Raw genomic sequence first — 18186 nt, forward strand, 5'->3', positions numbered from 1 at the left:
CGTTGAAAACATCTCAGGTGGCTTCTCCTTCTCGTGCCAGTAATGTTGGAAGCCATCAGGACCATCAGGGTTGAGTTTTTCTCTTCAGAGAATAAAACTTTTAATGTCCATGTTTGGTGCGCTCTTGCAAAGTCCAAACGGGCGATTTTGTGTGGCGTTTGAAGACGTTTCTTGTTTGTGAATTCCTTCCTTTGTAGATGCTGTCTGATTGTTATTGAGCTACAGTCAACACCAGTAATGGCCTTAATTTGAAACGAGGATCGTCCTGCGTCTTGACTCAGCCATACGAATCCACCGGCTCAGCGCAGGTGAGACTTGTTTGGGTGTACAACTTTATTTTTGTTCCACAACCCTGAGGATCTTTTAAGAAATGACTGTCTTACTGTGTCCAACCTCAGCAGCGATGCCACGTTGTCAGAGGCCTTGTTTATGCAGCTCAACAATCCTACCACCTTCAAAGACGGTTAGCTTTTTCTGCCTTTCCCATTAACAGATCTTCACAGTGTGATTGCTTGACAGGAAAAGACATGGAATCCACCTTTATGCACAGATTTTGGCTTTTAAAGGATGTGGTCTTAAACTTTTAATCAACTGATGAACAGCCCATTTGAGTTAAATTGTTGTTTTCAATAAATTGGCTGTTCACAACTGTTGGCCTCTTGTTCCCATTCCTTATTTTTTTTCCATTTTGAAGCTCTACCTAGAAACTTCTTAAGATCCAAAAGTGCAAAATCATGCAATTTCTTTAAACTGGTCTTCAGATTTTGATCAGGAGTGTATACAAAATGTAAAAAGGTGCAATAGCCCAGTTGCACAAGTTTTCAGACACGGAGGTCCTGCTTTTGAGAATCACCTTTTGATTTGATTGAAGCATTGGCTTCGCACCGGCCATTGACTGTGGGAACACCTGAAGGAGGATGTGGACAAGAGATGCACTCTCAATATGATAGATTTAAATTTTTTTTGCAAAGCAAAAACTCCAACATTCAACACTTATATAGGAAATTTTGGACCGATCTGTATAATATGATTGAATTTGACTTTTTAAAGTGCCTTGAGATGACATGTTTCCTGTATTGGTGCTATATAAATAAAATTGAATTGAATACGACCAAGCCATGGTTTGTTATGCAGATTAACTCCCAACAAAGAAAACTAAATGCTGTAATTAAATAAAAAGGTTGTTGAACAAAGTATTAGTTTAAGAGTGTGCAGAGGTAAACACATTGTGTATCAACCCTTAGGACAAATAGGCCGGGTTGGTAATATTTTCCGTAGTGAAAAACAGGCAAACTAAACTAAACTAAACTTAAAACTGTTGTGCAGCTGTAGTTGGTACGCAGCAGCCGACTGCAGGCTGGCTACCTGAGCAGATAGCCCAACTAATTAACATCAGTGTGTTTATTTTATGCTGCATTATGCTTATGCTGCTGTGGCAAAAAATGATAAGAGTAAACGAAAACACAGCAATACCATGAAGCCGTGTTTAGCGCCTTGACTAGCTTACCTTGTTGTGGTGTCTCATGACGTCTGCTGCTTACATTTTAATTTGATGCTGTGATTGGCTAAAACCAACCTTTGGTAGGCGGGCACTACGCATCGCTTGGCCCAAGCAGCTCTGCTGAATGTTCCTCCTTTGCCTAACAGATTCAATGGGAGCGGTCCCAGATTGATAATGTGCAAAACGGAGAATGTTATATATTATCAATCTGGCTGGCCCGGTTACCAGGTAATCAGTTGTTAGGAAACTCACTGAGCCTAGTCTACTTTCCAAAATAAGTTGTCTGTTACTGAAAAAAAGCAAAAAAAAAATGAAAGAAAATAAAATAAACCTGCTCTAGAAGTAAAACGGCGGAAGTCTTTTTGCTGAAACAGGAAAGAATAACAATTGTTCTAGTCAGCAATAAAAAGTAATACAATGTTACTTTGGAAAAAAAAAAAAAACAAGTGTACATCACAGGGAACCCTGTTCTCCAGCCACTCAAGTGCTGCAGCTGTCAGGTGGCGGTGATGGCGGCGCAGACCAGGCCTTTCTTCTGACACGGATGTTTGTAGAAGCTGGACAGCTGGCTGAAGCTGCGGGCGCACATGGAGCAGCTGTACGGCCTCTCGCCTGTGTGCGTCCGCAGGTGGACCGTCAGGTTGCCCTTCTCCGTGAAGCTGTGGCCGCAGTACACGCAGGCGAACGGCTTCTCGCCCGTGTGGCTGCGCACGTGGCGCACCAGCGACGCCCGCCTGCCGAAGCTCTTGCCGCAGATGCTGCAGCTGTGCGGCCGCTCGCCCGAGTGGATCCTCATGTGGATGCGGAGGTTCCCCCGCAGCGTGAAGCTCTGCCCGCAGACGCCGCAGCGGAACGACGTCTCTCTGTGGACCTTCAGGTGAAGCTTGAGGCTTTCGGTTTGTTCCAGGCGCTTTCCGCAAACCCCGCAGTTTTCCTGGTGCACGGAAGCGTGGGTGATCAGGTAACCCATCTTCTGGAAGGAAATGCCACAAACATGGCAGCTAAACTGGCACGGGTCAGCGGAGCCCTGTAGCTCGGAACTGGAACTCTGATCTTTGTTTTCAGCCATCTCCTCTGACTTCCAGAGGTTGCCGTCATCTCGCCAACCGTCTTCGCTGTTCTCTGTGTCAGAATCCTCACAGATGACTCGGTCATCACTCGCTGCCTCCAGATTGTGCGTTAAATTAAAGTGATCGGGTGTTTCCGGCTGTCCGCAGTCCTCGTCGACGCCTTCTGACTTAATTGGAGCAGCAGAGGCGTCGAGATCTTTCTCCAGAACACAGTCGGTCTGAAACAGCGGCACGTCAAGGCTTTGGTGCTCAGGACACTTTTTTATCCAGGATGAGTCCTGCAGAGGCTCTAAAACGAGAAAAAAACACAAAAACCTAACTTCCAGCCACATGGATCTGACTTCAGATCAATAACGATGAATGTATTCAGCCAGTGTCTAGATGTCAGATATGGCATTTCTCACAACACATTGTATTTTATATCTATACGAAAAATTTCTAGTACATTTGTCCTTGATTGAAGCATTGAAGTTTAAATGATCTGTCAATGGAATAGGATGTTTGCACTTAAAACTAGGAACAACTCATCTCCATCATCTTATTTCAAGTGCTGTATATTGAAGTATCCTATTTTAGGGGTATAAATACTCATTCCATTGTCAGATAATCTTGTTTATCTGCTCAAATCAAGGACAAATACACTTATTTCAAAACGATTTTACTTTACCCAGCCGATTGGTACACGATTGCCAGCGCCTGCTGGAGCTACGGCCATGTAGTACTTACTTTTAGTTCCCTTTTGCAGTGTATTTAGACAATATTACCTATTAACTTGTTAGTTTGGCTGCATCGAGTCCCAGGTAGCAGGTTTTTCATATTTTCACATTTTATTTCAACATTTTGCAAAGGTTTTTCTTTCATCCATCCTTCCTTTTTCTAACACGCCTATCCCTTGTGGGGTCGCGGAGGGTGCTGGTGCCTATCTCCAGCTGTCAATGGGCGAGAGGCGGGGTGTTTTTGTTTCAATGAACTTTAAAAGTATTGAACGCCTCTTTTTCCTATTTTGTCACATAACAATGTGTTTTATTCAGATTTTTTTAAGTTATATTTATGTTAATATATGACCAGTGGTGTCAAACTCAAGGCCTGCGAGCCAAATCCAGCCCGTCAAGGCAATTTATCCCACCCTCAAGAGCCAAAAAAAGGCATATCAGATCATAAAGTAGAAGCATATATCCTTTTAAATTATATAAAGTGAGAAAAACTGTGCCTCCTGTAGCGAATGTTGTTTTAACTGTGTAGTAGCAGAATCCTGCCACTAGATGTCATATATCCCACCGCACATTAAAACAACTGAGAAATGTCCAAAAAGAGAAAAAGTGATGCAGAATGGTGAGAGTTTAAAGGGTAACTGAGCCCAATATCCCATTTTTATCGAGATAAACTAAATAAACAGGGCCTAAGGGTGCAAATTTTATGTTGCCGTGTATGTTTTTAGACTTCTATGTGAACTGAAAATAAATTATGAAATCAAAAGTATCATCTATACAAGTGCAACTGGCCATTTCGATGACTTCATGATGCCAAAGTGGCCCAATATAGAAATGAGTTTGAGACCCCTGTGTTAGACATCTAAAGTAGTGGATAAATGAGAAGTGGAAGTGTTGTTATGTATAAAAATCTATGAGCTTTGAAATGCTTTTGTTTTCTATGCCGCTTAATTCTTTAACCTCTACATAAATGATAAGCAACTAATTGCATTGAAAAGCCACCTCAAAAATAAATCGAGTGCAGCTGTGTGTAATTTGACTTTACTACGAATACAGATGTTCTGCTCAGGTTTGTTAAAAAACATTAGCAAACAAACGGCATCATGAAGGCCATGGAACACACCAGACAGGTCAGCGATAAAGCCGTGGAGACATTTAAAGCAAAGTTTGGTTCCAAAATAACAAGCCTTGAAGATCTCAGAGAGCCTTGTTCAAAGCATCATTTGAAAATAGAAAGAGAACGTTGCAGCTTCTAAACAGGACATGACTGTCTGCCTAAAGTGACCGTGATAAAAGGAGCAAACAAGAGGCCTATGGTAACTCTGGAGGCGCTGCAGAGATCCTTATCTTAGAAGAGTAACTGTCAGCAGACTAACTATTAGATGTGTATTTAGATATGAAACCCTCTATGGTAGAGTGGCAGGAAGAAAACCAAAAAAAAAAGAGTAGATTTACTGAAAAAGAATGAATAAAATCTGTCATGCCATGTAACGGAAACAGCAAATATGCATTCAAAAGAGCAGCCGAGACTAAAATTGGACTTTTTGGCCTACATGCAGAATGCAGTGAGTGGTGAAAAACTAATCCTGCACATCTGTGGCTCTACGCTTCCCCAGGAGTGAATGCTGCTTGTCGGGACTTTGATGCAATCAACTGGTTTCCTTATATAGGACATTTTTGACCAATCTATATAATCTGACCCAATCTGTATAATATGATTGAACTTGACTTTGTAAAGTGCCTTGAGATGACATGTTTCATGATTTGGCGCTATATAAATAAAAATGAATTGAATTGAATTATCACCTCTGTGGTGAAACATGATGGCGGCATAATCACGCTGCAGGGATACTTTCAGCGGGGACAAGGAAGCGGGTCAAAGTTGGTGCGAAGATGAAGGGAACCATATAAGGCAATCAGAACCACAATGGAATGGTTCGGATTGAAAAATAACCTTGTGTTGGAATGGCCTAGTCAAAGTCCAGACCCCAGTCCAATAGAGTACATGTGGCGAGACTTGAAAATTGTTGATCACGGATGCTTTATGTCCAATCTGATGGAGCATGAGGTCATTTACAAAATAAATTGTCAACAATAAACAAAAACGAAGAAATAAATAAATCAGCTATTGCTTCCACTCCACAATTATGTCCTACTTTATGCTGGTCTAGCACACAAAACCACAATAGAAACATAAAGGTTTGTGGTTATAAGGTGATAGGATGGAAACAATTATACCATATAACACATCATGTTTGTTTTTTTTATTAATTTGTTGTTTATTAATCACATAACTTTCTTTATTTGTGGTGGCAGCAGCATAATGTCCACAAAATGAAACCAAAATATGCTCATTAAGCAAGAAGTATCTTTTTAATGCTGTTTAATGCTTTTTCTACTTTTAGACGCGATAAAAGCAGCGACTATTTGCTCAGGTGACACAAACCAACCTGTAGCACGGCTCCAGTCGCCCTCCCCGGACCGCAGGTTGTCCAGCTCCCGCTGCTGAAAGTCTATCTGCTCCTGGTACCGGGCCACTGTCTTCCCGAACACGCTCAGAATGTCCTCCACAGCTGCCGTCAGCCGCTCGTTCAGGAACACCCTGAACGTTTCCACGTCTGACACGGGTTTGCTCACCGGCTCCCCGGTTCCGGCGGCAGCGAAAGGCGGCGGAGAGTAAAGCGACGGCAACGTTGGTCTCTCGGTGGACATGACTTTCCGTTCTGTCTCCCGTCAGCGCTAGTTTGCTTAAAAAATAAAAATAAAAACAAATATTCGCAAGTAAACAGATGGACTTGAGTAAAAACAGAGCAAAGGAAGAAAAAAAAAAACAGCACAAACTGAGTGTTTTGAATTGTTTCTGATCAGAAATCTGGTGGTAGAGTTGAGGCTGTAAAATAAAAAGTAAACAAACCAGCACCCGGGTGCATCCACCAAATAGGTCCGGTGGAATCTGTGTGTAAACGTTGGCAAAAGTTCCGCTGTCCTGCGGAGATATATGCACGACGCCGCCCCCTTGTGTCGGGAGTGCAAACGTGTGTTTGAGTTAGTTGGAAACGGGTTTTCAATAAATTAGAGTGAAATCGTTATTTTATCAGTGAAACCAGATTTTTTTTTTTTAAATCATCAGCAAAGCTTCGCTTGGTTACTTGAGCATGTACATATTTCAACAGAGTTCTGCTAGAAGGGGAAAAAAAAAACCAAAACAACATCACCTGGGTCTGTTGCTTGAATACAAATGCTGCTGTATTATGTTATGGGAGCGTAAAGGATGACCACAGATTTAGAAATTATAAATGTAAAATACAGCCTTTACAGCAGGCCGGTTTACGCCATAAAGCCAATTTAATTTGGCTTACATTGCAGCACAGTTTGAAGCTGATTTGGACCTATGCTTTGTTAAACGTAACCTTTCATATGCACAGTGCAAATTCTCAGTTACCCTGGTCATGGCAACAGCAAACAGGGTTGAATCGGAGGCTTCCAGACATTCGCAAAGTTTTTCTGTAAACATTTTGACACATTTTGTTTGCTATAACTTTTCATACGGTCCAGATTATTCAAAAACACCCACAGAAGGCCAGATATGCGGCTTCTGACATTCCACAGATGTTGATGTGTGGAATGTCAGAAGATGTTGAAGGCAATTTTGCTAAGATGAAACAAAAAAGACTGATGTACAACCATTCTCTGCTCATGGACAATCTCAAACTTGTGAACAGAAAACAGCTGCTCCATATGTATAGCCAAGTAACAACATTAACCCATTTAAACAGCATGTTTTATCACATTTCAGTGCCAGAAAACCTGTAAGTCTTACTGGCATATGCTACAAAGTGCTTCTGTTACCGTAAAAAAAAAAAATCATACGTTGCTAGGATTTTTTTTATGATGTGGCTTTCTCCATGACGTACCACACCACAAGAGGGCACCATGAGTCAAAAAATGTGTGTTGCTCTCTAAACTTGTTTCTTTGCGTGCCCAGTCATTTGCTTAAGTAGGCACTCTCTCTTTAAAGATGAACCCAGTAAAAAATATTCTGTGAACCATGGGGTGCAGAAGCCACCGTAGTGACAGTAGATCAGTTAACAGATCAATATTTATTTTCTTCCTCTGCTACATGACAAAAAAGGTTTCTATGCAGAGCTGCAGAAGGTGTGAGCTTTGTCAGGGGAGTAAGATGTCTGGATTTATGTAAGCAGCAGAAGGAGCAGGATGCCAGACATGAAAAAAAGAAAACACATCTGTGTTGCCAGGTCCTTTCTACATCACTGAACACGAGTTATTGTCCATTGCATCTTAACACCTATGAAACTACCTGATCCAACCCACAATCTGTTCATAAGTCCTTATGACTAAGTGAAATGTCTACTGAAATATTGGGTTCATGAATTACTCTCTTACAATCTGATGGCACTCAGACCCTAACCCTAAAAACACGATATTCCGACATCGGGTGTTTCAATTTATACAACTTTCAATTAGTTTGTTCAATTTAATTTGTGTGTGTGTGTGTGTGTGTTACTGTACTTGCAGCAGAGTGAGAACCTTTTTGCTAATTTTACTCATAAAATGAGGACTTTGATGTGAAGTGAAGTCCTGCTTTTTGTCCTCACTTTTTTCGGGGCTATGGTGAGATTTAGGACTAAGGTGTCGCTTAGGTTTAGGTTAAGGTTATGTATATACTGAAGGTTAGGGTTATGGGTAGGTTCAGAATTAGGCCATAGAATGGCTTTAAAAGAAATGGATGTCTACGGTAATCAAGAAACGGTCTTCACTTTAAACTTTAAACAAGGATGTGTGTGTGTGTGAGTGAAAAAAAAAAAAAAAAAAAAAGCTGCACATGAAGTTGCTGGTTGAAAAATGCAGTGTTTCACTTCTTTCTTTGGACTTCTTGGCCATAGTAACAGACATGCATCACTAATGAACTGTACCAACAGACAGGTTAAAGGAAAGATAAAAGTTTCACACTTTGTGGCCTCACATAGCCCACCTTCCTAGGGTGCTGTTCCAGCTATAGAGTCCATCATTCTGCAGCACCCTTTGCCTTAAAGGCAAAAAAAAGTATTTTTTTGCCTTTAAGGCCACTAAATAATCCAAATTTATTCTCAAACTGAATCCATACAAGATGAAGAGATTATATTTTCTTAGACTGTACAGTTGTTTAGTTTTTATTCAATAAAATGTTTCAATAACATGCCGTTATGGAAATCCTTCTCACAGTCACACTTCAACACAACAAATAATCTTTAAAGGAATTTATTAATTTCAATTAGAGCATTTTTAAGGTATTTACAATGTTTTTTAGTGATAATAATTTAGGTTACATAGTGTTCTAGTTCTGTGAAAGGACTGAAAGTCTTATGTGCATTACAGTTAAGTTATTGACAGTCACCAGTTTAATGCACTGAAAAAAATAACAGCAAAGTTGATGTTGTACTATGTTTGCTTTCATAACTATAACTGACCTAAAAAAAAAAAAAAAGTTATATTTATCGTTCATTTTGTTCCTCCATTGGACATGTGATACAAACTTATTGAGTTATCATGCCAAATCCCCTACTGCATGCTGACAAAAAAAAAACATACTGTTTTAAATTACAATTGTTTTTTTTCTTAAATTAACTATTGTTTGTTTTTGCAAATATATATTTAGAATTATTATGGGGATAAGATTTTTTTTTTTTTTTTTATTATTATTTTTGTGAAACCCTCTTTTTTCAGAGGGGGTCACAAACAAGATGGAAAGAAATTCTGCTCAGTGAGGCCCAATAAGAGTCTTGTATGGTAGACATAGTTTTAGTAAACAGACAAGAAAAATATTTCTGGATTTCTTGATAAGCAGAATCCTGAGAATTATCCCACTTCCTGCTGCAGTCAGTCAGAGCATTTCCATAGAGAGGCACTTTGCATCAGCAGCACCATGCTCCAGTGCTCTGGGAGAGTTTATAGTCCTGAGAGTTGAACACTGGAGGACTGACAGCTGTCCTTCATCACAACAGAAGACACAGAAATCCTCCTCATCAAAAACATGACTTTGATCTGCGTCCTCATCTGGACTCTCCTCTGCTTCACTCAGGGTGAGGAAAATCATTTTTCTGTCAGGTGAAAATCATCTGGAGTGTAGCTGAGTTTCTCCTCACCATCTCATGTCCAGTGTTTCTTCTCTCTCCTCAGGGTCTGAGGGACAAAATGTTGTTGTGACTCAACCAGCAGCCAAATCAGTGCAGCTCAGTCAGACTGTTACTATTGACTGTAAGGCCAGTAGAACAGTACCTTGTAGCCCTCCCTGCCTGTCCTGGTACCATCAGAGACCTGGAGAAGCTCCTAAAGCTCTGATCTACTACACATCATCCAGATTCTCAGGAATCTCCTCCAGATTCAGTGGAAATGGAGCAGGGAATGGATTAGACTTCACTCTGACCATCAGTGGAGTCCAGGCTGAAGATGCTGGAGTTTATTACTGTCAGAGTGTTCACAGTGGCGTGTTCACACAGTGAAAAATCATCATACAAAAACCTCCCTCAGTCTGACTGAACAGAAACTGAACTTTGTTCTGCAGCTGGAATCTGCAGCAGAGACTGATACAGTTCACTGAACACACACATAGGAAACACGGCATTTCATTTTTTATTAGCCATTATTAAAAGTCAAACTCTATAAGAAAAAAAGTTAATATTTGATGAAGCTCTCATTTTCTTCAAAGCTAGAATATATTTTCCAGTTATCACATTTCTAAAAGTTACAACAGCTCTAACAAAACAATCAGTACCAGCAGTGAAGTATATTTAAGTCCATCCAAAACAAGTAACACAATTTAATTTCAAATAATAACAAAATAACAAAAATCTCCTAATTTTCAACTGAAGTCATTGAGTTTCTTTAACTTTTTTTTTAACACTAAGATAATGAATTCATCAATCTGCTAATTTTTTTTACACATTGTAAAAAATTCTATATCAAGATAGTTTTGTCTAAACTTCAATGACTTTTAGAGCTGGATAAATACCAACTTTTTTTTTGTTTTGTTATAAAATTAAAATTAGATATTCATAATAGAGAGAAATGTGAAGTCAATCTTGTGCCTCAGAGATGAAATAATGAAAGAAATGACTGACTAATTAGCAAAGAGAGTCTTGAACTTGATCAAATAAAGTTAGGAACCATTTTCTCTGAAATTATCAAATGACAGAAAGGAATCAGACTTAGACAGACTTTACTGTCATTCAGCTTCACATTAAACATTCATGATGTACATTTAAGTGAAATTTTGTTTGTAAGGCTCAGAGTTAAAACAGAAGACAAAAGAGAAACACTATAAATATTGGACATTTATTAGTAATGTAGCAGCAAACCAAAAAAGATATTTTATATGTATAGAAAGTTATTGTTAAGACAATACGAATGCAAGTATTTGTAGCAGCAGGATGTATTGCAACAATGAACAGACCATATGATGGAGCTGATAGAACATAAAGAAAAATAAACTAATAACAATATAATTGACCTTATTGAGGGCTTCCAGCTGAACAAACTCTCTCTGACAGCAGTATGTTTGGTTTCTTTGTCAATTTAAGGGAGAGACAGATTTTACAAACATCAGAGCTATAACCATTAATAATAAATGACAGAATGAAGAATGGGAGAAACAATACAGAACAAAACACAGAGAAAGAGCCTCAATAGGAGAGATGAGATTTTCCTGTCAAATATTTTTTCTGTGATTCTTTGTATGATAGAGTTTAACAAAAGTCTAAAAATACAGAATCTCAGAAATTGTTTCCAGTTTAATTTAAAGATAATCGAGAACTTTTTCAAAGTTCCTCTTTCAGACTTTCTCCTTAGACTGGTCTGTTTGAGGAGGAAAGCTGCTGCTAGCTGAGCTCCATGTGACTGACTCTGTGTGTTTGCATATGTGTCCTGCCTCTCTGCTCCCAGCTGTTAAGAGGTCAGTGTTGATCAGTGGCTGTCCAGGCCTTTCAGAGCCACTGACACACCAGCAGCACAATGATGATGTTACTGACTCTACTGCTGACCACCCTGGGGCTCCTGCTTCACGGTGAGACTCTCTGCTCAGAACTGCTTCTAGGAAGAAATCAGCTTCAGGACAATTAGAATTCTGCCATCATGGAGAAATACTGAAACAGGATGCTGATGCTTTCTTGAATCTGTTCACAGAGTAATAATCATTTACAATCAAACATAATTTGTCTCAATTGCTGTTTTTCATGTTTCCCAGGTTCATCAGGAGACATCATCCTGACTCAGAGTCCTGGATCTCAGTCTGTCGTTTTAGGTCAGACTGTCTCCATCAGATGTAAAACCAGTTCTTATGTTTCAACTGGCTACCTCCACTGGTACCTTCAGAAACCATCAGAAGCTCCTAAACTCCTGATTTATGAAGCTACAACTCGTCAGTCTGGAGTTCCAGCTCGTTTCAGTGGAAGTAGATCTGATTCTGACTTCACTCTGACCATCAGTGGAGTTCAGGCTGAAGATTCAGGAGTTTATTATTGTCAGCAGGGTAGCAGCAGACCGTTCACACAGTGATAGAACGTCGTACAAAAACCTCCCTCAGCTGGAGAGGAACTGATCTGACTCCACAGCTGCTCTGAAACTGAAACACTAAAGTTTCCCCAAAATGTTTGTTTACAAATACATTTTTATTAGTAATTAGGTATTTTATTGTTTTTTTCTGTTTAGGTAAAAAATAAAAAAAATATTTTTTTTTCCAATTGTCGAACCACTAATTATCCAAAAAAATGTTAAGTATTTCTTTGTTGAATTATCCATCTGCAATATTCAGTTTTTTTTTTCCTTTTTGTTAGATCGTATTATTTCAAAATTAGAAAGTATGATGTGTTAGGAACGATTTTAAAGAATTACAAATATGTAAAACAAAATCCATGTGGTAATTTGTTGCAGTCAACAAATGTTCAACTGTTCAGGCCTTTCAGTACTACTGACATATCAATAAGATTATTAAAACTGATTTATTTTGACTAATGCTTTCATTATTTAAATTAACCATGACCATTTATTTTTAACTTTTACTTCTATTGATAGCAGCATGGCCGCAATTCTATGTTGTGTTTTTACATCTATAAGTTACCAAAGTAATGTGATTGATTCAAGAAAGATAATTACTGAATAACCATGAGAAAGATGTCAATCCTAGTCTCTGGATGGATAATAAAATAATGATTTATGACATGAAAATAAAAACCAGTGACTTCAAACAAACTTTTAAGCTCATTAATAAAGGAGGTGGAGACCAGGAGTTGATGAGTAAATCTTTATTACTGAATAGTGACCAACACGACAAAGCAAAGATGACTGAGTGAAACTAGAGAATAATCAGGAGAGAAAAAGTGAGAGCAGTCACAGATTAAAGCCAATATCAGTGTCTCAGAGAGTGGGGTCAGGACTGGGAACACTGGTCTCTCCTCAGCGTCTGTGTGACTGCAGTCTGGGAGCCCTGGGTGGCCTCACAGGTCACAGAGCCCACCTTCCTCCACTGGTCTGCAGGGAGCCTCAGGGTGCTGCTCCAGCTGTAGAGGCCGTCCTTCTGCAGCACCCCGGGGCTCCTGCTCTGCTCCCAGCTGCTGCTGCTGCTGCTGCTGTCGTCCACCTTCCAGGACAGACTCCAGTCTGAGGGGAAGCCCTTGTTGGCCAGACACATGAGGGTGGCCTTCCCCTGCTGCAGCTCCTCACTGGAGGGGGGCAGCACCGTCAGGGTGGGACGGGCATCACCTAGGAAACACCAATCAGGTTAGAGGACAGGAACTAGAATCTAACAACAGTCATTTTCAACTTTTGTCTTGTTAGAGTTAATTTTCTCCATAAAGAAGTTTCTGACAGATGTCTTTCTGCTCTAACAGCCACTCAGCTCACGCTATGTTTCACTTCCCTTTCAAAATTGTTCATGCATATAAGCTCAGGAAGACTCAGAATACAGTTTGAACTAAAATGTATCAGTACTGACTCACAACCAGTAAATTGTGTTTTTACCTAATATTCAAAATAACTTTGGTTTTAATTTTCTTTAAAAATGGAATAAATATTTGTTTACAGTTCTATTTATCACTTAGTAAAACATCTTAGAAATTTAAACTGTTCAGAAGCTCTGATCAATATCAGAAGTTTTCTCATGTCTGTTATCAGTACTTTAAGATTATGCTTCAAATAACTCAGTAACAAAAATTTTATTCTTGGACAACTGATCCTTATTGTCATAATGATTACTCTTCAAATTGTTGACGTTTTACTTCCAGTGTTGCTTTAAACTTTAACCTCTGTTTTATGGTCGTATTTAAAACACAGTATAAGAAAATAACGAAAACAAAAATATAGTTTCTACTTTAAACAGGGCACAGAACTATAACTAAAAACATCCAAACATTCACAGAGGCTGATTCCACGACCCAAAGTCCTCCACAGACACACAAACTGATTGAGCTGCTGTACAGAAACCTTTGACTGCAGAAAGATACAGTTTTCATACATTTTCAGACTAAACTAAACCGTCAACCTCAGATTATCCACCAAAATTATCACAATTTAGTCTCACCCTTTATCAAAGTGAGATATAGTCAATTATTACTGAATAAAAGCTTTTATTGTGACTTACTTCCAAACTCCAGTCTGGTTCCTCCACCAAACGTGTACCACAGTGATACAAACTGATGGAGCCGCCGTACAAAAACCTCTGACTGTTAGAGACACGGCTCTCTGACTTTAGACTAAACTAAACCTACAATTTAGATAAAACATCTATAAATTCTGTCTTTGTTTCACCCTTAAGCAGAACCTAATTGTCTACAAATTTAGATTTCAGATTTTAGTTCACAGAATGACTTCTTTATTTTTCTGAATGTTCTGTTTGTTTGAAACAGAAAATATACATACTTTTTCCAGGTTTTATTTGAAAACAATATATCCAAAGCAAGAAAGTTGCTTATAAAAGAGTAGCTTTAAATTTGACTTACTTCCAAACTCCAGTCTGGTTCCTCCACCAAACGTGTACCACAGTGATACAAACTGATGGAGCCGTCGTACAAAAACCTCTGACTGTAGAGACACGGCTCTCTGACTCTGAATACAACAAACTCTACATGAAGTTTGTCTGCACACCTCAGCTGGTGGACACATTTTCATTGATTATATTTTTTTCCTGACATGAAGACCAACTCATTCTGTTTCTACTATTTAAACAGTTAAAACCTTGTTTTTTCCTAAAAAGTCATCAGTATAAAAGGAACTTAAAATAAAAGGTACATTTTTTAGAATGTACAAAAGAAAACAGTCATAGAGACAACATATTCCTTAGCAATACATAATCAATTTATTTAAAAAAATGTGTGAACAAATCATCAAATCCAAGTCCAGACAGAGGAGCGTGGCCTTCCCATCCTGCAGCTCCTCAAAGGAGGGGGGCAGCAGCATCAGGGGTGGGAGGACTGGACCCACTGAGGGAGGAGACAGGTGAGCATCATGAATGAACTTTGGTGACATCCAGGATTCAGAGCTGAGCTAAAGCTTTCAGTCTGATAAATATCACTTTAAACACATTCAAGAAGCTAGCTCCACACTGATGCATGTGTGCACGAAAGCAAACTAATGGAATAATTATAAAATATATTTTATCATTATCTTACTATCCACAGTTAATTTTTGTCGGATATCAATGGGAACTTTAAACAAGCAATAAGCAAAATTACATTATTTTAGATAGAAAGAACTCAAAATAGTTTTGTGAAGAACTAAAGGACTTCTAGATGGATCATGATGTGACGTGACACATCATCTCTGTGTTGTTCTACAGTCCCTTGTTTACATGGCTGGGCCGGCCACACATGCATGTACCAGCATAGAAGAGCTGCCACTCAGGGCTTAGCCCTTCCCTTCCCTTAAAACGCTACTGCCGCGTTCACCTGAAGAAGATCAGCACTAGTTATTACTAAAAAAGACAATGTTCTTTGGCAAAGAAGCTGTCAGATAAGGAAAGAGACAAAACAAGCATTAACATTGGCCTCACGCTTCCAAGGTGGAGATGTTTGAGAGCAGAAGAAGCTCCAGTTTAGCTTTTCTCCTCCGAACAGATACAGGTTGCAGGACGGATTTCACCTTGGTGCTGTGGCTCTGTGGAGGAGCAACGTTAAAGCCAGGAGCAGGCTGGAGCTTCACTTCCACAGAGAAACACAGAACAAGGAGGATTTTATGCAGTTGTGGAGTTTTAACATGATTTTATGTCATGTGTCGGACAAGGGAGAGTTGCAATATAAGGACCTCCGCATTTAAGTATTTTTAACTAAATGATGCTTGTTTTTAAATAAATTGCTTTTCTATGATTAGATTTTCTTGTAAATAAACTGTTGTTAAACAGGTGAGTAACAGCATGAAGTCAAATGTTGGTTTTTGCTAGTGTTACAGTCTTGTCAGACTTGTATGGCCATGTTGAATCGATTCAATGGAAGGCTACAATTGCATGATTTGGGTTAATTGTTATAGTTTCACCAGCGATAGACCAGGCTTTACTGTTGTGAGGCGAGTAGCCGGTAGCCCTGCTAACACAGATAGCATTGTTGAATGCAGCCCTGCAGGCTTGTGAGCTGCCCGCTGTGATCCTCGCGTACATTCAAGGTATTTTTTTATTGGCAAAATATGTAAAATTGAAGCTAACTGCTCTGTTGCTTAGATTGTGGAGGTAGAGAGAGTTGTGGCTTTACACACATTTTGTTTTAGTCTACAGACAGTGCTCAACAGCACACCTAGTGGTAAATCTTCGCCTATTGCTCCTATAAAATGAGTAAAGATTAATTTGAATACAGGGCATGTAGACACATTTAATAAATTGAAATATGTGATTTGATGAGGCTCACTGATGAGACTGAAAATACCTTTTGAAAATCCAATTTTTAAGCAGGTATCTAATCTCACTTTCTCTACTATTTTTACTGGTCTGATGTAAAATTATAATCTTAAAGACAGTGTCGTCATTACCTGTAAGTGGAAAATCATCATAATTACCAGAAATTAAAAAGGCTAGAAAACCCCATCTGTTTATAAGAATTTCATGTACTGAATAGACTAACTGAAATAAATTAACCTTATTATAATAATTTTGTAATTTATTGTGTACTACTGCATTTATTTCCACAATAATATTCAAATGCATGTGATCAGGGTTAACTGGGAACAAAGATGGCCCAAAGATCTTTCAATATGATCCTTGGTTTATGTGGAATATAATAAATTTCTCATTAGTGGGATTCATCAATCACTTTGGCTGCAGTGAAACAAGACGTTATTTGAAAATATTTCACAGCTATTGTCTTCAGTGGTATAAACAGTCAGCATTTTCTTTTTGAGTAAACTTTATTATTAATTAATTTATGTTTGTAGTCAATAATTAAAAAAATTTAGTTAATATCTGTTCTAAAGTTCACCAATTTGATACAAATTTAACAGTGTAACAAAAACTGTCATATTTTATGAAAATTAACTGTCTTGGATTACTTTTCTAAATTTAAGGATTTAAGAATACATAGTCATGACAAAATTGTGTTTTTGGTGATTACTACATTACATTAGAAATCTGTGCTTGCTGATAAATGTTCAGAAGCAAAAAGTCCAGAACAACAAAAAAAAACCAAAGTACCAAAGAAGTACCGAAAACACATTTGAAACATTCACTCTCTATTCCTGCAAAAAGATATTGATTCATAAATAAAACCTCCTCAGCACAAGTTATACAGACTTTACCGTCATTCACAATATACATTTAAGTAAAATTTTGTTTCAAAGATCCGAGTAAAAAGAGAAACGGGAAACGTTTATTTTCAGTTGTTCTTCATATTAAAACATTTTAAAGACCTAAAAGTACTAAAGCTACAGAACTTCTTCCAGTTTAATTTAAGATAATCGAGAACTTTTTCAAAGTTCCTCTTTCAAGCTTTCTCCTTAGACTGGTCTGTTTCAGGAGGAAAGCTGCTGCTAGCTGAGCTCCATGTGACTGACTCTGTGTGTTTGCATATGTGTCCTGCCTCTCTGCTCCCAGCTGTTAAGAGGTCAGTGTTGATCAGTGGCTGTCCAGGCCTTTCAGAGCCACTGACACACCAGCAGCACAATGATTATGTTACTGACTCTACTGCTGACCACCCTGGGGCTCCTGCTTCACGGTGAGACTCTCTGCTCAGAACTGCTTCTAGGAAGAAATCAGCTTCAGGACAATTAGAATTCTGCCATCATGGAGAAATACTGAAACCAGATGCTGATGCTTTCTTTCATCTGTTCATAGATTATCAATAATTTACAATCAAACATAATTTGTCTCAATATCTGTATTTCATGTTTTCCAGGTTCATCAGGAGACACCATCCTGACTCAGAGTCCTGGATCTCAGTCTGTTGCTTCAGGACAAACGGTCTCCATCAGATGTAAAACCAGTTCTAGTGTTTCAGGCTACCTCCACTGGTACCTTCAGAAACCATCAGAAGCTCCTAAACTCCTGATTTATTCAACTTCAAATCGTCAATCAGGAGTTCCAGCTCGTTTCAGTGGAAGTGGATCTGGTTCTGACTACACTCTGACCATCAGTGGAGTTCAGGCTGAAGATTCAGGAGTTTATTATTGTCAGCAGGGTTTGAGCACACCGTTCACACAGTGATAGAACGTCGTACAAAAACCTCCCTCAGCTGGAGAGGAACTGATCTGACTCCACAGCTGCTCTGAAACTGAAACACTAATAGTTTCCCTAAAAAGTATTTATTGTTTTACTTAGCACAAATTAGTCATTATTTGTTTTTGCTCTCTGATTAAAAATAAGAACTATAAATAGAACTTATTCCAGTTTTTAAATTGTTATTCTTTCTTTATTTCTATATTTCTTTATGCATTCATCCAT

The 18186-nt window shown here is 38.7% G+C and overlaps 1 protein-coding gene and 4 gene segments (V, D, J or C); 3 read left to right on the forward strand and 2 right to left on the reverse strand.

The window, feature by feature from the left end:
* Positions 1 to 1844: 1844 nt before the first annotated feature.
* On the reverse strand, positions 1845 to 6255 carry LOC110366998 (zinc finger protein 32). Of its 2 annotated transcripts, XM_036145469.1 has the most exons (3): positions 6196 to 6255; positions 5732 to 6028; positions 1845 to 2860 (listed from the first exon to the last, which is right to left on the reverse strand). In XM_036145469.1, exons 2-3 carry the CDS (start codon positions 5991 to 5993, stop codon positions 1998 to 2000), a joined length of 1125 nt encoding a protein of 374 aa, XP_036001362.1. In that variant the 5' UTR covers positions 5994 to 6028; positions 6196 to 6255; the 3' UTR covers positions 1845 to 1997. The 2 variants fall into 2 exon arrangements, with proteins under 2 accessions (XP_036001362.1, XP_036001361.1); XM_036145468.1 differs by having other exon boundaries at positions 5732 to 6221.
* A 3019-nt stretch (positions 6256 to 9274) lies between these two features.
* LOC118565433 lies at positions 9275 to 9781 on the forward strand. The segment is given in 2 exon segments: positions 9275 to 9361; positions 9459 to 9781. Coding segments are annotated over 2 exon segments (372 nt in total).
* Positions 9782 to 11150: 1369 nt separating this feature from the next.
* LOC118565253 lies at positions 11151 to 11831 on the forward strand. The segment is given in 2 exon segments: positions 11151 to 11340; positions 11521 to 11831. Coding segments are annotated over 2 exon segments (363 nt in total).
* Positions 11832 to 12561: 730 nt separating this feature from the next.
* Positions 12562 to 14432, reverse strand: LOC118565434. The segment is given in 2 exon segments: positions 12562 to 13034; positions 14270 to 14432. Coding segments are annotated over 2 exon segments (495 nt in total).
* A 2977-nt stretch (positions 14433 to 17409) lies between these two features.
* LOC118565254 lies at positions 17410 to 18019 on the forward strand. The segment is given in 2 exon segments: positions 17410 to 17461; positions 17642 to 18019. Coding segments are annotated over 2 exon segments (360 nt in total).
* The last annotated feature ends 167 nt before the right edge of the window (positions 18020 to 18186 follow it).

This window comes from Fundulus heteroclitus, chromosome 13 (genome assembly GCF_011125445.2).
Source record: "Fundulus heteroclitus isolate FHET01 chromosome 13, MU-UCD_Fhet_4.1, whole genome shotgun sequence".
In the NCBI taxonomy this organism is placed as follows: domain Eukaryota; kingdom Metazoa; phylum Chordata; class Actinopteri; order Cyprinodontiformes; family Fundulidae; genus Fundulus; species Fundulus heteroclitus.